We start from the raw sequence: 16,445 nt of genomic DNA on the forward strand, positions 1-16,445 counted from the left end.
AAACTGCAGATTTTTTCTTATTGTTTTAACTGTCTCTGATTATTTTTCAGTTTTCTTTCAGATCTTCACTTTGTTACAAAAACATTTCACATGAACAACAATTCATCACTATTGTGCAGAATTTTAGAATGAATAAAACATTCCTTCCTTATACACAGTCTATTCTTTGAGTGAATTAATTCCCTTCCTTGCTTAACTGCTTTGCCTATGGTGTTGTGAAATTCTGTGAAGGAAAACCTTCAGACACCTCAAATCATCCTCCCACCTCACCCTAGACCTTGAACTGGCGTGCACACCTTGCATGAGGAGAGGAAGAAGTACAGCAGTGGGTGAAATAATGCAGGGAACAAACACGACAGCATTCTGAACCCTGGAAAGCTAAGACTGGAGAGTTAGTACAGCATGACTGTACCATCTTCTTGTGCCCCTCCACAAATAACACAGTGGAAATCAACCAGAAAAGGGTTTCCCTGAGGGAGACACAATTATGGAAGTCCCAACTCTAAGGTTCCACTAGAACTAGACTGGAAGACAGCAGGTGTAAGTCTATGCAGGGCAGGGAGAAGCTTTCATCTAAAGCATTGATAGTCCCTGGAATTTGTGAGCTACCCACACACGGCCTCCCCATGGAAACCATTAAGGAGAAATGGTCAGAAGGGAAATCTTAGAGGTTTCCTTTCCTTTACCCTTCCTGGAGAGTCTTTCCATGGAGGAGACTAGAGCCAAGGAAAGGACCTTTCCTTCTAAAACCGAGAGAACAGGGTCACCCTTGCCAGAGTGGACTTCATTTCAGCAAGTCGTCCCACTGAAACGAATGGGAATTCTCATGGGGTAGGGTACTACTCAACACAAGAAAACTGGCTAAATTTGGGAAAATGAAATAAAACAGACGTATGCCTTTACATATGATCAACATCCCGTGTATTATATCAGAAACAGTTCAAGGATTGTATTTTTGTGTTTAATTAAACATTAAGTATCAAATGAAGCAGGCTACAGCAAATAGAAATGGAAGACAATTACTTACGACTTTAATTCAGTCAGTTGTGATTACCCACATAATTTTCAACAGGTAGAAATATTCAAATATTAGGTATTGTTAAAATACACCGCCATTGGACAATATGTAAATCAAAACTACATTTTCCACTACATACAAACAGCAGTGGTGCCTCACCTCATCATGAGAACTGCATCCTCCTACATTCCAGACAAACAGATCATTCTGCATGTTTGCAAAGAAAGAGAATGGTCCAGTAAGTAAATTAACCATATATTAAAGAACTCTTTGTTCACAAGCAGGTTTACATTGCCATAGTGATAGATCTAGGGACTGATGCCATTCTACCCACAGTTTCATCAAGAAGAATTAGCGTGAATAAGTAGTAGAAGTAAGAACTACAGTACAGGTTGAATCTCTCTAATCCGGAACTCTCTTGTCTAGCAACAGGTGTAATTATGGCATAATTTTAGTTAGCTAGATGACCATTTTTCATAGGTGCGTCCAAGTTTCCCATGATCCCATAAAGTTTGTTTATAGCCACCAGTCCTGGCTCTTAGGGTTTGTCTACACTTGCCCCCAACTTCGAAGGGGGCACGTTAATCAGGGTGACAAGAGATTACTAATGAAGTGCTGTGGTGAATAGGGCTACACGCATGCCAGCACTTCCAAGTTTGAAGCTTTGAAGTTGCTGCAGGGAGAATTAGCCTAATGAAGTGCTGTGTATTCATCACATCACTTCATTAGTAATCTCCTGTCGCCCTGATAAACACACCCCCTTCGAAGCTGGGGGCAAGTGTAGACCCAGCTATAGTGTTCTTTGCTGTTATGTAGCTGTACTTTACCCCCTAAATGTCTTCTGAGAGCCCAGTAAGCAGTGGAAGTGTTGGTACTGTGCTGAAAAATATTGATCTCCTGTCGTCCAGCAAATTCTCTTGCCTGACACCAGCCAGGTCTTGAGGGTGCTGGATGAGAGAGGTCCAACCTGTACAATCATTAACCACTAGGGGTAATATTTAGCATTTATATAACACTTTCCATCTTCAACAACTAGTTAACCTTTCAGTGAAATAATTTTCTTCATGAAGAACACAGGCAAACGTTTCTATTCTTAGACAAGCTAGTGACAGTCTCCTTAAAACAGAGCCAAGTGAGTTGCGTCTCTGCATTGCAAAATAAATTTCTTCATGTAGCATAGAAAAAAGTAATTTATAGACTTTTCAAAAATAATCTAGTTCTATGTAACTGGTTATTATATTTGATTCACTAGTTACAAATCAACACAGAACACTTAGTCCCAACCATTAGGACTGTTTTCAGCAAGCTGGGTTGGGAGATGGCACACCCTTCCCCTGCACAGACTTTCCTGTGTATCTCCTAGGCCTCCAGCCAAGTCTTTGTGAAAGGGTTCTCTCAGACTTTTAATCAACACTTATCTTCTCTAGACTGAATAAAAATCATTCTAAGTCAGTATATATCAGTCCATCATGTGTCCTGCTGAGAGATGACAGCTTTCAGCAACACCTCCCCGCACCCCACCCCAATTAAAGGGGGCTATGTCCTGTAACAGATATGCTGGCAATACCTGCTCTGCAGGCCAGACCTGTTAAAATACATAGTAATCATGTGCCATCGGAGAAGTCATTTTCGTAACACTGATATTTTGTGAAACATGCTCTGTTTACATTGTCAACACCATCAGAAGCTGCTGTCATCAGAAGCACAACACTACTGATGCAATAGACAGCACTATGGGACTACTTTGTAAACTGTGGCATCAAGTCACATGTTCACAAAGGGGCTGAAGCATTACGATGCTCGGAATTGTGATGCTTAACTTCTAAATGGCTAGACAATCAGAGAAACAATAAGGGGATGGACATAGCTAGAGTACAATGCCTCCCTGTACAAAGACTGAGGAGAGATAGGCGGCAAAGAATGGGATACACAAAACCAGAATGTTGGGTGGGATGCTCTATACGCTAGCTGATAGGAGATGCTGACAAGAGGTGCACCCTAAACTCCATCCCTCTCAGGGAGTTTGGTGCCTCAATCCAGGCTACACAAAGTCACATTTCCCTTACAGTAAACCACAGACGGGAACCTCTCTCCTAGAGTGAAGTGGCTTAGTGACTAAGTAATTTCTTCTGCAAATGAGTTGTCTTCTTTACACAAAACAGTTAGGGGCAGCGGTGGAGGAGGAGGAGCTGGTGATGCCCACCTAACTTCTAGCCCAATGGTTAGAGTATTCATCTGGCATGTGAGAGAACCACAGTCCAATATCCTGCTCCAATCAGTGTTTAATTGTCTATCTAAAGCAGAATAGCTTCAACAGGAGTGACTGAGGGACTGTCCAGCTTAAAAAAAAGAAATTACTAAGGGGGTATATGATAGAGTATCCTGTTCATTGGTATTCAGGCAGTGTTTCAGAGTCTAAAACCTGACTACTTTCGGGGTTTATGCCTTAGCATGAACATAACAATGGACATATCTAGCCCCTTAACCTTTCTCTGATACTGGCCAGTGCTAGTTGTTTGAGAGGCAATGAAAGAGCCGGATAATTTCTATTGACTCCTTCCTTGTCTCCAAGTCCCAGTTTCTGGCAGTTGGTGTTTTAGGGAACACCTGTAGCATGGGGTTGTATTTTTTTTGCCCATCTTGGTTAGTAGCTACTGATGGACGTATATTTTGTGAACTTGTTAATTCATTTTTTTATTCATTCATTTAGTTTTAGCCTTCAGAGCATTCCCCATCAGTGAATTCCATGAGTTGACTATGCATTGTGTGCAAAAGTACTTCCTTTGGTGAGGTTTAAACGTGTTGCCTATTAATTTTATTTGGTGACCCCTAGTTCATGTGTTACGTAAAAGAGTAAATAACACTTACCTATTACTTAAACTTACTTTTTCCCTTACCTTTCACAAATTTTTAGAAGAATTATTCTTTGGAATCCCTTTTCAAGAGGTTCCAAGACTAGACAAATATACCGCATCCAGGCCTCCGTACCTGACTCAGTAGTTGCTTCTCATCCTGCTCATGTGCTATTTTCGCCTGCGTCTTGGTTTTCTCTATAATCAAGTCTCTTCTCTTCTGAAATTCTAGTTCCTCCTCAGCATTTTCATTCTGTAATGTACACATCTGTTGAGACTTAGGGACACTACTGGGAATTAGGAATAAATGGCTACCTTTTGCTTAATACATTCTTACAAGTATAAATACTGTGAAGAACAATCCAACAGTGGACATGAATATGTAAAAATATGAAGACAGACAGTGCCAGTGCTTACCAACAGATGATTTTAAATGCCTGAATAATTTAACAAATAATGCTGTGCTCCTCAGAGTTCGCTGGGCTGGATATGAATCATATAGGCTGTGTCTACACGTGCCCCAAACTTCAAAATGGCCAGTTCGAAGTTTACTAATGAAGCGCTGAAATGCATATTCAGCGCTTCATTAGCATGCGGGCGGCAGCCGCGCTTCGAAATTGACGCTCCTACTTTTCGAAAGGACGCCGCCTACTTCGAAGCTCATGGGATGAGCTCATGGGAATAAGGGGACTTCGAAGTAGGCGGCGTCCTTTCGAAAAGGAGCCCCGTCTGGACGCGCCGCGCGGCGGCAAGGAGCGTCAATTTCGAAGCGCGGCTGCCGCCCGCATGCTAATGAAGCGCTGAATATGCATTTCAGCGCTTCATTAGTAAACTTCGAAATGGCCATGTGCATGGCCATTTCGAAGTCTGGGGCACGTGTAGACACAGCCATAGTAAGCAACAAACATTAAACTAAGTTCCAAATCAAAGTCACATTAAAATTTTGCATTACTACAGCAACAATGTTTTGCAGGAAATAATTCTTTGGTTTAATAGTCTGCTTTGAGAAAGTTAACAATGAATCATATTATATAAATGTAAAATAGTGTAATGTGTAAAAACACAAATGTAAATAATGTTTCTAATGCTATTACTGGATGTTATATGTAGTATATAACACTTCATCTTCATATTATTTGGCGTGATTATGTGTAAAGCAGTATGCTAAAAGGCCTGCAAAGGACTGGTACTATCCTGGCATGAAATGACACCAGATACACAGTAACAAATTTTGAATATTGACTTGGATTTCACCTCACACCAGTGGAGAAACCCTGGTGAGTCTGAAGATATATATCATTCAGTCATCAAAAAGATTCATTTTTAAGCACATGAACAATAAATAAATACTAAGTCTATTATGACTCATGTATGCACACTTATCAAATGAAGGAAACAATGTATAAGAATGTATAAGAATCTATTGCTTGGGTATTCTCTGATATCCCTCCCAAGGCAATGGCATACACTAAAACTTAGCAAAAGCACTACCAAGTGTCAGCTAAGATGAAGACACAAGGAGGAAAATATCGGAGACAATGCCAAGTGGAAATTTAACTGATTTGATACTCACATATAGGAAGCTATCACTCTTATGCAATAGCAATAAACGGTGAGAATACAGTTTTGTTTAGACTTATGTACAAAGTTACCCTATCTAGACCCCAGCTCTACAAGCCACCTCTGAGTGCACTGTCGTGGTGATGGGTCCACTGAATCTTAGTGTAAAGAGACCACATCAGGAGACTAGTTTTAGCTAGCATTGTTTTGCCCTCAGTGTGGACCAAAGCAAATAAAATAATACAATAAAATAATTTTTAGAGACTTTTCTCTTTAAATCTTCGGAACAGTTTTTATACATTTGTGCAACAGCCATATGGGGGCAAAAGCTGTACCAGATAAAATGGGTTTCCAAATGCAGATTTTTCGTGACAGTGTCAAGGATTACATTATTACATAGATCTTTTTCTGCCCCAGAGATGGGGTCCAGGGCTCCTGGGCTACATTCTAGTTTTCCAGCACTACAAAGCATGGGATATGAAAGAAAAACAAATAGGAGTGAATTCAGCAAAGGGCTATAGACTCTGTGAAGTGTTACAGCCATTACAATACCTGAAGTATTTGGAACAATGAGACAGATGCCGGCAGAACTGACTGCAGCAAGTGTAGTCATCATAACGAAGGTAAAGGACTGCTGAGATTAAAACTCATTAAATCAATCTCTCTCTCTCTCTCTCTCTCTCTCTCTCTCTCTCTGTGTGTGTGTGTATATATATATACACACACACACACACACACACACATATACATATACATATACACACACACACCTGTAAATTCTGTTTATTTACGGGCCCAATAACTAATGTATTTATTTATTTATTTTCAGGCTCTCTCTTGGATATTATGTAATATAGCGACAGCCTACCTGATAGACGGGAAATTCCTCCATCTGCATTTGGCCACTGTACGTGGATATACAAAACACAACACATTAAATTTTAAAGAATTTTTAAAATGAAACTTAGCAAATCCATTATTTTCAGGGTGGGGGGTAGACTCACTTTACTGTAGACTCCTGCAATTCTAAATCTGTTGACGGTTCTACAGGATAAAGATTCACACCAGTGTCCTCCGTAATATCTGCACTTAATCTGTGAAGTTTGAGATAAAAACAATCCACTGGGGTATGTCTTTGATGAACATTCTATTAAGTATTCAGATTTTTAAAATGAGTATATTAAATATCACTAAACATGGATTTCTTCGAACCTGTTCAGTTGTGTACACCTACACAACTAAACTCATCACTTGCTATACGAGCACAATCGGTTCCCAACTTTCTGCTCATAGGCGAAAACTTGTAAGAGGGACACTAAATTCCCATTAAAATAGATGTAAAAGTCTCTGATTGGTTCCAAGTGCTTGTAAATCAGCAAAGGAAGGGCAGCATGTGGTGCTCCTTTTGATAGGTAAGTGAACCTTGGGTTTGAGGATGGGGGGTTGGGGAGGGTTAAAGGCTGGGGGCAGTCTGGGGCCACGAGAGAGAGGGAGGGTTAAAACCTGGTGGCAGATTGGGTCCGTAGGGTCGGGTGGGGGGGGGTTACGGCTGGGGTAGGTTGGGTCCATGGAGAGGGCAGCGTGTTAAAGGCTGTGGTGGGGGGGGTTGTAGGGTGGTTTCAGGCTGCGGCAAGTTGAGTCCGTGGGGCAGGTGAGGGGGTTAAGACTGCAGAAGTTTGGGCCTGTGAGGCTGGCAGGGTTTCAGGCTGTGGCGGGTTGGGCCTGTGGGGCCAGCAGGGCAGGGGAGTGGCATGAATTCAGGCTGTTGCGGGTTGGGTCTGCGGGGTAAGGCTCATATTAGTGGGGGGAGTTCACCTATCTAGTGAACAAAGGTAGGTATATGGGTCCCTCAGTTTAGTGAGTACTCGTAAGTAAAGTTTAACGAGGGATGAGTGTACACACTACTCATTACAGTAGCCACATACAAGAATTCAATATTAAGCCTTATGCAGTAGGTTATATGAATTATTAACCAACCTTACACATGCACACCCAACTGAATACTAGTTTCCTTTATTCTTTAGAAGAGGGTTGGGACTGTCATAAATAGCAAAATACCAACTCAGAAATTAGAGCACCTCGCTCTTTACTCTTCAGACTACAGCCATGTAGCTAAGCAAATCGTAGAACTACAAAGAAAAAGCTTCTATATTTGTTTTTACAGGTCCTCTATATATATATGGCATGACTGGCTCTCTTTAAAAGCAGTATTTGAAATAACAGCCCCTCTGAATATTCACAAACAATTAAGTAGTGCAAATGTATTTACTTCATAAAGTACATTCAGAATAAGAAAACCAGCTAAACTGAAATATTGAAACAGCAATCCTTCACATTTTTAAATGCTTGGCCTTTGGAAGAGGAAAGGAGATATGAGGTGTTATGGGCTATGACACTGAATTATTATGTGACAAACAGAATTATGCATAAGGCTGCGATCAGAAACCTCTTCACTACTATTTTAAATTCATACCTTTTTAAACTAAGGATTATTTTAAATATAAATACATTGTTTCCAATTAAAAGAGCCTTCCTCAGGTGAGGTGCAGGAGCAATGTCACACTGAATACTGAATTTCTATATCCAGAAATAATAAATGTTTCTAACTGGTGATGTTAAAATTTTAACAAAGCAAAAATGTCTACCTTACCCCATTCAACCAACCAACAATTCTGTAACCAACTGTTCAACAAGAGCTAAAGTACATTCATCTTCTGCACTAAAAGGGGAAATTTGCAAAGTGATTCACAAACAATAAAAAACAAAAACGGATCCTTTGTTCATTCACAAAAGGCCTGTTCCTACTCCCAATGGGATAAGTACAGAATAGGTCCTATATCCTTCTTTAGACACATCCCTAAACAAAACATTATAGGGAACAGTTCTGTACAACTAGAAGGCTGGATTAAATATGTTGTCTTCATCTACACCTTCTATACTTCTATTATTAGAGCAATACAAATCCACAGGTACCTGATTTATATCCATGGATCATTTCTGCAGACAGCCTCACTCCAAAACCAAATGGGAAGAAGAGGCTTTTGAAGTCTGGAGGGTCCTTTCAAAGGGCCCCTGTCTATACCGGCAGCATGTGTTTCGAAAGCGGCACTTTCAAAATGCGTGCAGACACTATTATGCTAATGATGTGCTGCATATTCATGACAGCGTCTCATTGACATCTGCCGAAGTGGCTCATTACCATCCCCTTTTCGAAAGATGGGGGCTAGTGTAGCCACGGCCACAGTGAGCAACAAAGGAGAAAGTATTTCAATCAATGGGAAATATTTTCAAACTGTCTATTAAAACTGTATCACAAATGCCTGTTTTTGTTCATATTAATATGCTCATATTGGGTTTGGAAATTTTCATACAAAAATTAGGAAGCCAGTTTAGAAGACTTCTCCAACACTGACCCCTTCCCTACAGAATGAGGTAAATAGTTATTCTCCCATCATTCATTTCAATCCGTTTAAACAGCCTGACTCCTAAAGCTGAAATAATTTATTTTGTAATTACCAACAATTCTTTGACTAGACTTATGAAGTTTATTGTTCTAGTATAGGGCAATTCTTTAGATACTATTTTTCCCCTTAGTTTTCAATGTTTCTGAAACTTTTAAAAGCTTTAAAAGAATCAAATATTTCTTTATTCTTTTGACAACTACTGATAATTTAGCAAACCAGCAGTGAACACTACTCTTTTACTTAACAAAAAATTCAATTAACAGGTTAATTTCATGCCAAATCATCCACTTTGAGACCCCTCATCAACTTAGGTTTGTCAGCACCAGTCTTGAAATCCCTTTTGTGAACAAACACACACACACACGCCTCCTCCCATGTTTTAGCACTCTTCCAATAAAATTATAACATTTTTTCAAACTTTGTCCCTAAATATTAACAAATATTATTAGCAGATTTAATGATCGTATCTAGCTAAAAATATTTGTGCTTCCCTTAGATAATACATTATAGAATTAGGTACATACACATATTCTGATTTTAATATAATTTTTCACTCTTCATACACTACAAATAGCAAAATGCAGACAAACTGTATATAAATGTCATGCTTTGCTGTGTATGTAATAATAAACTGGTTAGGAAATACCGAAAAGGCAAAATAAATTTTGAGAACAAGAAGTCTTGTGGCACCTTATAGGCTAACAAATATTTTGGAGCATAAGCTTTCGTGGGCAAAGACCCGCTTCACCAGATGCATGAGTGGTGGGGGGTGGCATCTGATGAAGCGGGTCTTTGCCCACGAAAGCTTATGCTCCAAAATATTTGTTAGCCTATACGGTGCCACAAGACTTCTTCTTGTTCTTGAAGCTACAAAATAAATTTTGGTTATTTAAAAGTTACAGCTAATATTGTTTCATTATGTACATAAATGAATACTTACATTCCTTCTGTTTGCCAGTGTATGTCCTCTTCTATTCTCAATAATTCATCACATTTTGCTTCTCTGCCCTGTGAAGAGACATTATACTGAATATTAGAACAGAAATTTGCCATTAAGATGACAGATAATAAGTTTCCTCTTTGGACTCAGCACTGACCTAGTTCACTTATTAATTTAGAGTGGCTAATTGAAGCAATCTAAGGCCTCTGCTTCAATGATATTTCTCCACCCCCATTTTAAGACACTGATTGCACCAAATTTTACTAAATTGTCACATTTTATTGAGGACAAAGTCTAACCTCGTTTAAATACAAAAATAAGCCAACCAACATGAGAATTAAGTACTGAATGCCCCCAGTTTATCTCATATCTTTGGGACATATGCAAAAATTGCATGAATTAAACATGAGCCTAATTCTCCTCTCATTTACACTACAGCAAATCAGGAATGACCACTGAAATCAATGGACTTATACTGGTGTTAAACTGGCATATGAGGGAGGGGAATTTTATCACTATTTAAAGACAGACTAATACATAAAAATGCACTTTGTTGCTGGGGATGCATGATCTGTTTTGTACAGTAGCTGTGATAATGGTTCAGGGTGGAGAAAGACAGAATAAGTAACTGTTAGGTAACAGCTTCTCATTTCTTTGTTTTCATGCATGCGTCAGACATGCACAGCAATCCTGAATGTGTCAAAGTTTTTCCTGCTTTAATTTTCTAGGGTTTTTTTTCATGTGTATTTGAGGAATGGCAATATATGAATGACGTGGATCAATGGGGTAGGTGTTTGAAGTCCGGCAAGAGAATATTTGTCACAGATACATTTTTATGATGAAAGGCACACTCTCAGGCATAAGTGCAGCACCTCATGGTGGGAGTTTGTGTGTGTTTACTCCTTGTCCACTGGGCTTTGTGCATGCTGATCTAACTCTCCATTATCCTATCAAAATTACATGTGCCCAGAACACATCAACCAGAGTAATGTTCCCAAAACCTCCATAGGTCAGTATGACTAGTTTGCACCCATCCTCCTAATACATGGGCTGGTCAGCAAAGTAAGTCTGCACCTGCTCAGCCCCTTCCAATACAATTATGGCACACAATGCATATACTTTCAGTTATGATGTGAATAATGGCTACAAAACGTACTAAATCCAATTTAAAAAAAGAATCAGATCTTCTCAGGATTCACCTTTCTGCTAAGTTTTGTACAGACAAATAATACTTCAAAGCCGTATCAGTTAACAATGAAAGTATATCTGCCAATGATACATTTTAGCCAGAACTTTAATTCAAAGGCTTCCTGTTAGAAATTATTAAAAGAAAAATTACATACCTCATAGAAAATTCTTAAGAACAAACTGAGAAATTGCACACCAATTTTTCACCTACTTTTAGGAGGAAAGAACCCCAAGAATGCATGCCTCATTCTAACCCCATTTTATAACAGAACTCCAACTGTGAATTTAACTATCAGGTGCCTCCACAATTATGAACTGCTGGTTAATACCCGCAAAAAGGTGTACCTGACACATGTATTTCTCTTTGCCACTTTATGCCTTTGCTTTTACTTTCATCTGCAACATGGAGAAACACTGAAGTAATTCAACTGCCAGACAAGACGGAAGCCCTCTGAACGGATGTGCACTTGCACTGGCAGGGAACGAGGAACAGACAAAAGGGCTAACTATTTTCAGTGCCATGTGTTTGGCACATCCATCTCAGTAAATGCCATCTGATTCTGCTAGATGTATCACTGAATTGTGCCCTCGCTTCTTTTCCACTCCTCATCATAAAATATGGCTTTATTTCCAAAGTCAGTCTCTAATAAAATGAATCAGGCCATTCTTTTCATATTATTTTTCATTAAATGAATAAAGAAGCGTTTGCTTTCTCCAGTAGAAGTGCACAGGTATTTTCTGTAAAAATGAAAATAACCTCTGTCTGCCCCATATATGCCACACTGAATTAATTATTTTTATGTTAATTAATTTTAAAATATGATTATCTGAAGCTTTGGACATATGGACAGAAATTAAATTATAAAGTACAAAAATTAGGACCAAATCTCAACTATAAAATTCTCCCAAACCCATTAAAACTAAGGCCTGGCATACTGTAGGTTTTACCATTTAACAAAGTTATGTTTTAAACCGATTTAGACAAACTGGTGCATACCCTTCTGTGGATATGCTTCAATAATTTATACTAGTCTTAAAATCTACCACTATCCCAAAATACATCTTGAGAAAATATATGACATCTCCAGTGCGAACTAAAGATCCCAACACATTCAGACTCTTACAGTTCAACAAGGAAAAGGCCTAGCCTCAACTCTCCATCTGCTTGAACCCATGTACCTCAGAATCATAGATTATTAGAACTAGAAGACACATCAAGAGGTCATTGAGTACAGATTCCTGCACTCACAGCAGGACCTTTTAGATCATCCCTGACTGGTGTTTAACTTGTTAAATATCTCCAGTGATAGAGATCCCACAATCTCCAGAGGAAATTTATTCCAGGGCTTAACCACCCTGACCATTGGGAAGTTTTTCCTACCGTCCATCTTAAACCTCTCTTGCTGCATATTAAACCCATTGCTTCTTGTCTTACCTTCCCTCCTCCTTCTAACACCCCTCTAGGTACTTGAAACTTGCTATCAAGTAGCCTGTCAGTCTTCTGTCCAAGCTATACAATCCTAATGCTTCCATTTGTTCCTGATAGGTCATGTTTTCTAACCTTTTAATCATTTTTGTTGCTCTTCTCTGGACCTTATCCTATTTTTCCCACATATTTCTTGAAATGCGGTGGCCAATACTCTAGTTTAGCACAATACTCTAGTTGAGGCCTAATCGGCACACAGAGTCAAGCAGAAGAATTACTTCTTGTGTCTTGCTTACGACACTCCTAATAATACATCCCAAAAGGCGGTGTGGGATAGCTCAGCGGTTTGAGCATTGGCCTGCTAAACCCAGGGTTGTGAGCTCAGTCCTTGAGGAGGCCATTCAGGGGTCTGGGGCAAACAGATTAAAACTGAAAAAAAATCTGTCAGGGATGGTGCTTGGTCCTGCCAAGAGAGCAGGGGACTGGACTCGATGTCCTCCTAAGGTCCATAAGAGATGTATCTCCATATATTATATTAAAGTGATGTTTGCTTTTTTTTGCAACATCATAACATTTATTCATATTTAGATTACCTCTATGACCCTTAAGATCATTATGTACTTTTAGCTCAAGCACATTTGCTAAACTCACCTCATTAAAATCAAGAAGATATCAAAATGTACATTGAACTTTTCTAGTCTGGTATGCTTAGTACCTGACTGGTGCTGAAAGAGAGAATTTGCTGGACCATGGGATAATGTCTAGCACATTACCAATGCTTCCACTGCTTACTGGGTTCTTAGAAGATATTTAGAGGTAAATTACAGCTAAATAACGGCACAGAACACTAAGAGCCAGGACAGGTGGCTGTGAACAAACTTCATAGGACCACGGGAAACTTGGCCACACCTATGACAAATGGTCATTCAGCTAACTAAAATTCTGATGGATTATGGATGTTGCCAGACAAGAGCGGTTCAATCTGTCATATTTTTCCCATTCTGAAAAATTTTAAAAGCACCTCTACACTACCGAACTAAGTTTTGTTCAATGAGGTGCTGAACATACTAGATTATAGCCAGGCTGAGGGCACTGTCGTGGGAATAGCCAGTAATCCAGGAGCACACTTTGGGAGGCAGAAAATGTAACACACAGCAGGCATTTAATGGCAGCTTCTGATGGAAGTTCCAGTGTAGGGAAGGAGAAGGCAGATACTCCCATACATTGATTCTCAAGAGAAAAATGTTTCCGCTAACTTCTCTATGCCCATGTGTCCATATGTCAGGCAGGGATAATAATTATCTTCTCCTCATAGAAAAATATGTCAAGATTAATTAGGTGATGGTTGTAAAATGCTTTGAAGAGGGAAAGCATTATATAACTGTATATTAGAGGTGGGTGAATTTTTTTTGCATAAAAATTTTTGAACAAAATGCAAAGAAAGTAATTTATTTCGAAATGTTTTTAAATGAAAAATGCAAACCAACGCAAAATAAAACTTTTAGTTTCACTGATCCTCCTTCCAAGAGACGACACCCAGTGTTTAGAAAAAAATCATTTTAATAGTTATCAGAGAACATCCCAGCTGTAAACACTTGTCACATTTAATTATAATACAGGCTGTGTATATATCCAGTAAGTAATAATGTAACACACAACCTGAATGTACTGAACTTTTCAGATATCTTAAATCACCCTAGAAGCGTACGTATCTGCCACAATTAATATCAGGGATGTGATGTTTATATTTTCTTTTGCAGATGTCAGTGAGAGCTAAGAACGTCTGGGAATTTTTAAACACAGTTTTTAAATGTATACGCCCATGATGGCTGCTACTGCAAAACAATTAGGGAGACCCTGCTATTGGCAGAAAGGCACCTGCAAGAGTTGTGCTACTGAAAATGGGTGATGGAATGCAAAAAGACAAGCCTTTTAGAGCACCTAGAAGTTCTTTTCCTCCCCTTCTCAGAGGTTGGGAAACCCCTTCTATTCTCTCCACGGGAGTCATCTAACGTTCTTCTCTCATCAATGAATGGCAAGTGCACGTGATCACTTCACACTGTTTAGAAAACATCTCTATGAAAAGGTACAAATTGGCACAAACGCTATCCAGATGAGATGAACAAATGATCCCTTTTGACTTTAAAAACTATAAAAAACCTACCCACCCAACCACAATGCTACTGCAAAATGCAACTTCTTGGCGTACACTTGTCCATAAAAGTAGTTGGCAAAACTGGCCAGCAAACAACTTCTCAGGTGAAAATGAATACTGTTCAAACCTTGGCATAAAAAAGTTCACAGAAATCCTACTATTACGAGATGTTATTAAATCTATCGAAAAATCACATCACATAATAAACCAACTGAAATTCATGAATTACCATGTGCCTGTACTTATGAATGATGTATGGATCATTTATATGGATTTTACTGCAGCTTTATCAGAAAGTCATTATTCGGGCCTGGTGCAATGATTGAATGCCACAATAAAAAAGGGAGCAGAGGATAATGAAAATGGAGAACACACAGTTCAGAAATCTACACAGAGGAATAACACAGCAACTTAAGAAAAGTCAGCAAACAATTCTGAAAGCAGAACTGTGAAGCATTCCCTTGGCAGATGCGATTTACACAGCTGGACACAACATAGCTCACAGCCAAAGTGTTCATTAACCATGGCAGCGATAAAAGTAATATTTTCCACAAATATTAACCAACTTCCCATGAAAACAGCAAATGGGGTAAAGTGACTGATATTGCACATAGTGTAAAGCCAACTTAGTTCTCATATAAGTCACTACAATATACAAGAGAATTAACAATGAACAAAATTCCCAAGTTTCTGTTGAGAAAAATCCTAGGGTTTTCTATGTATTTCATTAAACCCATGGTTCTGAAACTGCAGTCCACCTAGCTTGCAAATGGGCTGTGATGTTTGAGGCTCAGGGCTACCCCCACCCTTCTACAGCAGAGAGCCCATGCTGGTGCTCCAGCCCCACAGTGCCCCTCTATTCTCCCCACACCTGTGAGATCGTTCCAGATTTCAGCCCATGGGAGCACAGGAGGGCACCAGCTGGGGGAGGAGCATGGAGCCAGTGAGCAGCTCCCCACTGCTGTTCCCATGGCCAGTCCCTGCACCCCCTCCCTCTCCTGTGCCACCCCTCCCGCCCAGGTCTCCCAACCCCAGTTGACTCCCATTCCCCCTTTTGAATCATCAGACCCCTGCACCCCCAGCCCTCTCCTGCCCAGATCCCCACTGCCAGCACTTTCTTGGCTAGAACCCCATAACTCCAGCCCCTTCCTGCCTAGACCCCCATCCCAAGCTCAGACCACAGGGTGGTAAGGAACTAGACTCCATGCCTCTTGGTATAATCTCAGTACTGAAATGAGGAATGCCAGGGTGCAAACAGGATCCAGCAGGCACTACTAGCAAATTCTTCAGCCCAAGTCTTCATGTGCCTGCGAGGTCTCAGGTGCATGAAGTAAATGTGTACCACGAGTGGAATATGCCTAGGGACCTGAAGTTGCATTAAAATGTAAACTTCCACTGATGAGCAAATCTGCTGGTTAAACAAAACAAAACAAAAACAAGACAAGTAACTAGAGCCCTGCAAATAAATGAATGTGGATATCCATGGCTCATTTTTGCTGATGCGGATATACATTTTGTATTTAAAACCCTGCAAATTTGCTAATATACACTTTATATCAATGGGTATCCACAACCACATATGTGCATATGAGTATCAGTGGATCATTTTTGCAGATGTAGAGGCAAATACCAATTTTTTGTCCATGCAGGGCCCTACAAATGACCAAATTGAAGGAGTGGGAGAAATGCCTTTCACAAAGGTTGAGAAAAGAGTTATGGGTAACTTGACCGTACAGCTTTAAAATTACAGTTATGATTAATCTGTCTGTACTCTATGGCTCTGAACTGATGAGGATGAATATCAGTTGCACTTCTCTTATTGACAGCAATGTGCCAGTAGTT

The 16,445-nt window shown here is 39.7% G+C and overlaps 1 protein-coding gene across 3 annotated transcripts in view; it reads right to left on the reverse strand.

Annotated features, from left to right (window-relative positions):
- Positions 1-16,445, reverse strand: part of LRCH1 (leucine rich repeats and calponin homology domain containing 1) — a 201,603-nt gene that overhangs the window by 60,074 nt on the left and 125,084 nt on the right. For all 3 annotated transcript variants that reach the window (XR_012644535.1, XM_074988003.1, XM_074988011.1), the window contains exons 10-14: positions 9,835-9,902; positions 6,435-6,524; positions 6,299-6,335; positions 4,007-4,123; positions 1,178-1,225 (exon numbers count right to left, since the gene is read on the reverse strand). Coding sequence is in view for 2 of the 3 variants with exons in the window: in XM_074988003.1 (XP_074844104.1) it covers positions 1,178-1,225; positions 4,007-4,123; positions 6,299-6,335; positions 6,435-6,524; positions 9,835-9,902 (360 nt within the window). In the remaining variant the exon portion in view is untranslated. The remainder of the gene's footprint in view (positions 1-1,177; positions 1,226-4,006; positions 4,124-6,298; positions 6,336-6,434; positions 6,525-9,834; positions 9,903-16,445) is intronic.

The sequence above is a fragment of the Carettochelys insculpta genome, chromosome 1 (genome assembly GCF_033958435.1).
Source record: "Carettochelys insculpta isolate YL-2023 chromosome 1, ASM3395843v1, whole genome shotgun sequence".
Lineage (NCBI taxonomy): Eukaryota > Metazoa > Chordata > Testudines > Carettochelyidae > Carettochelys > Carettochelys insculpta.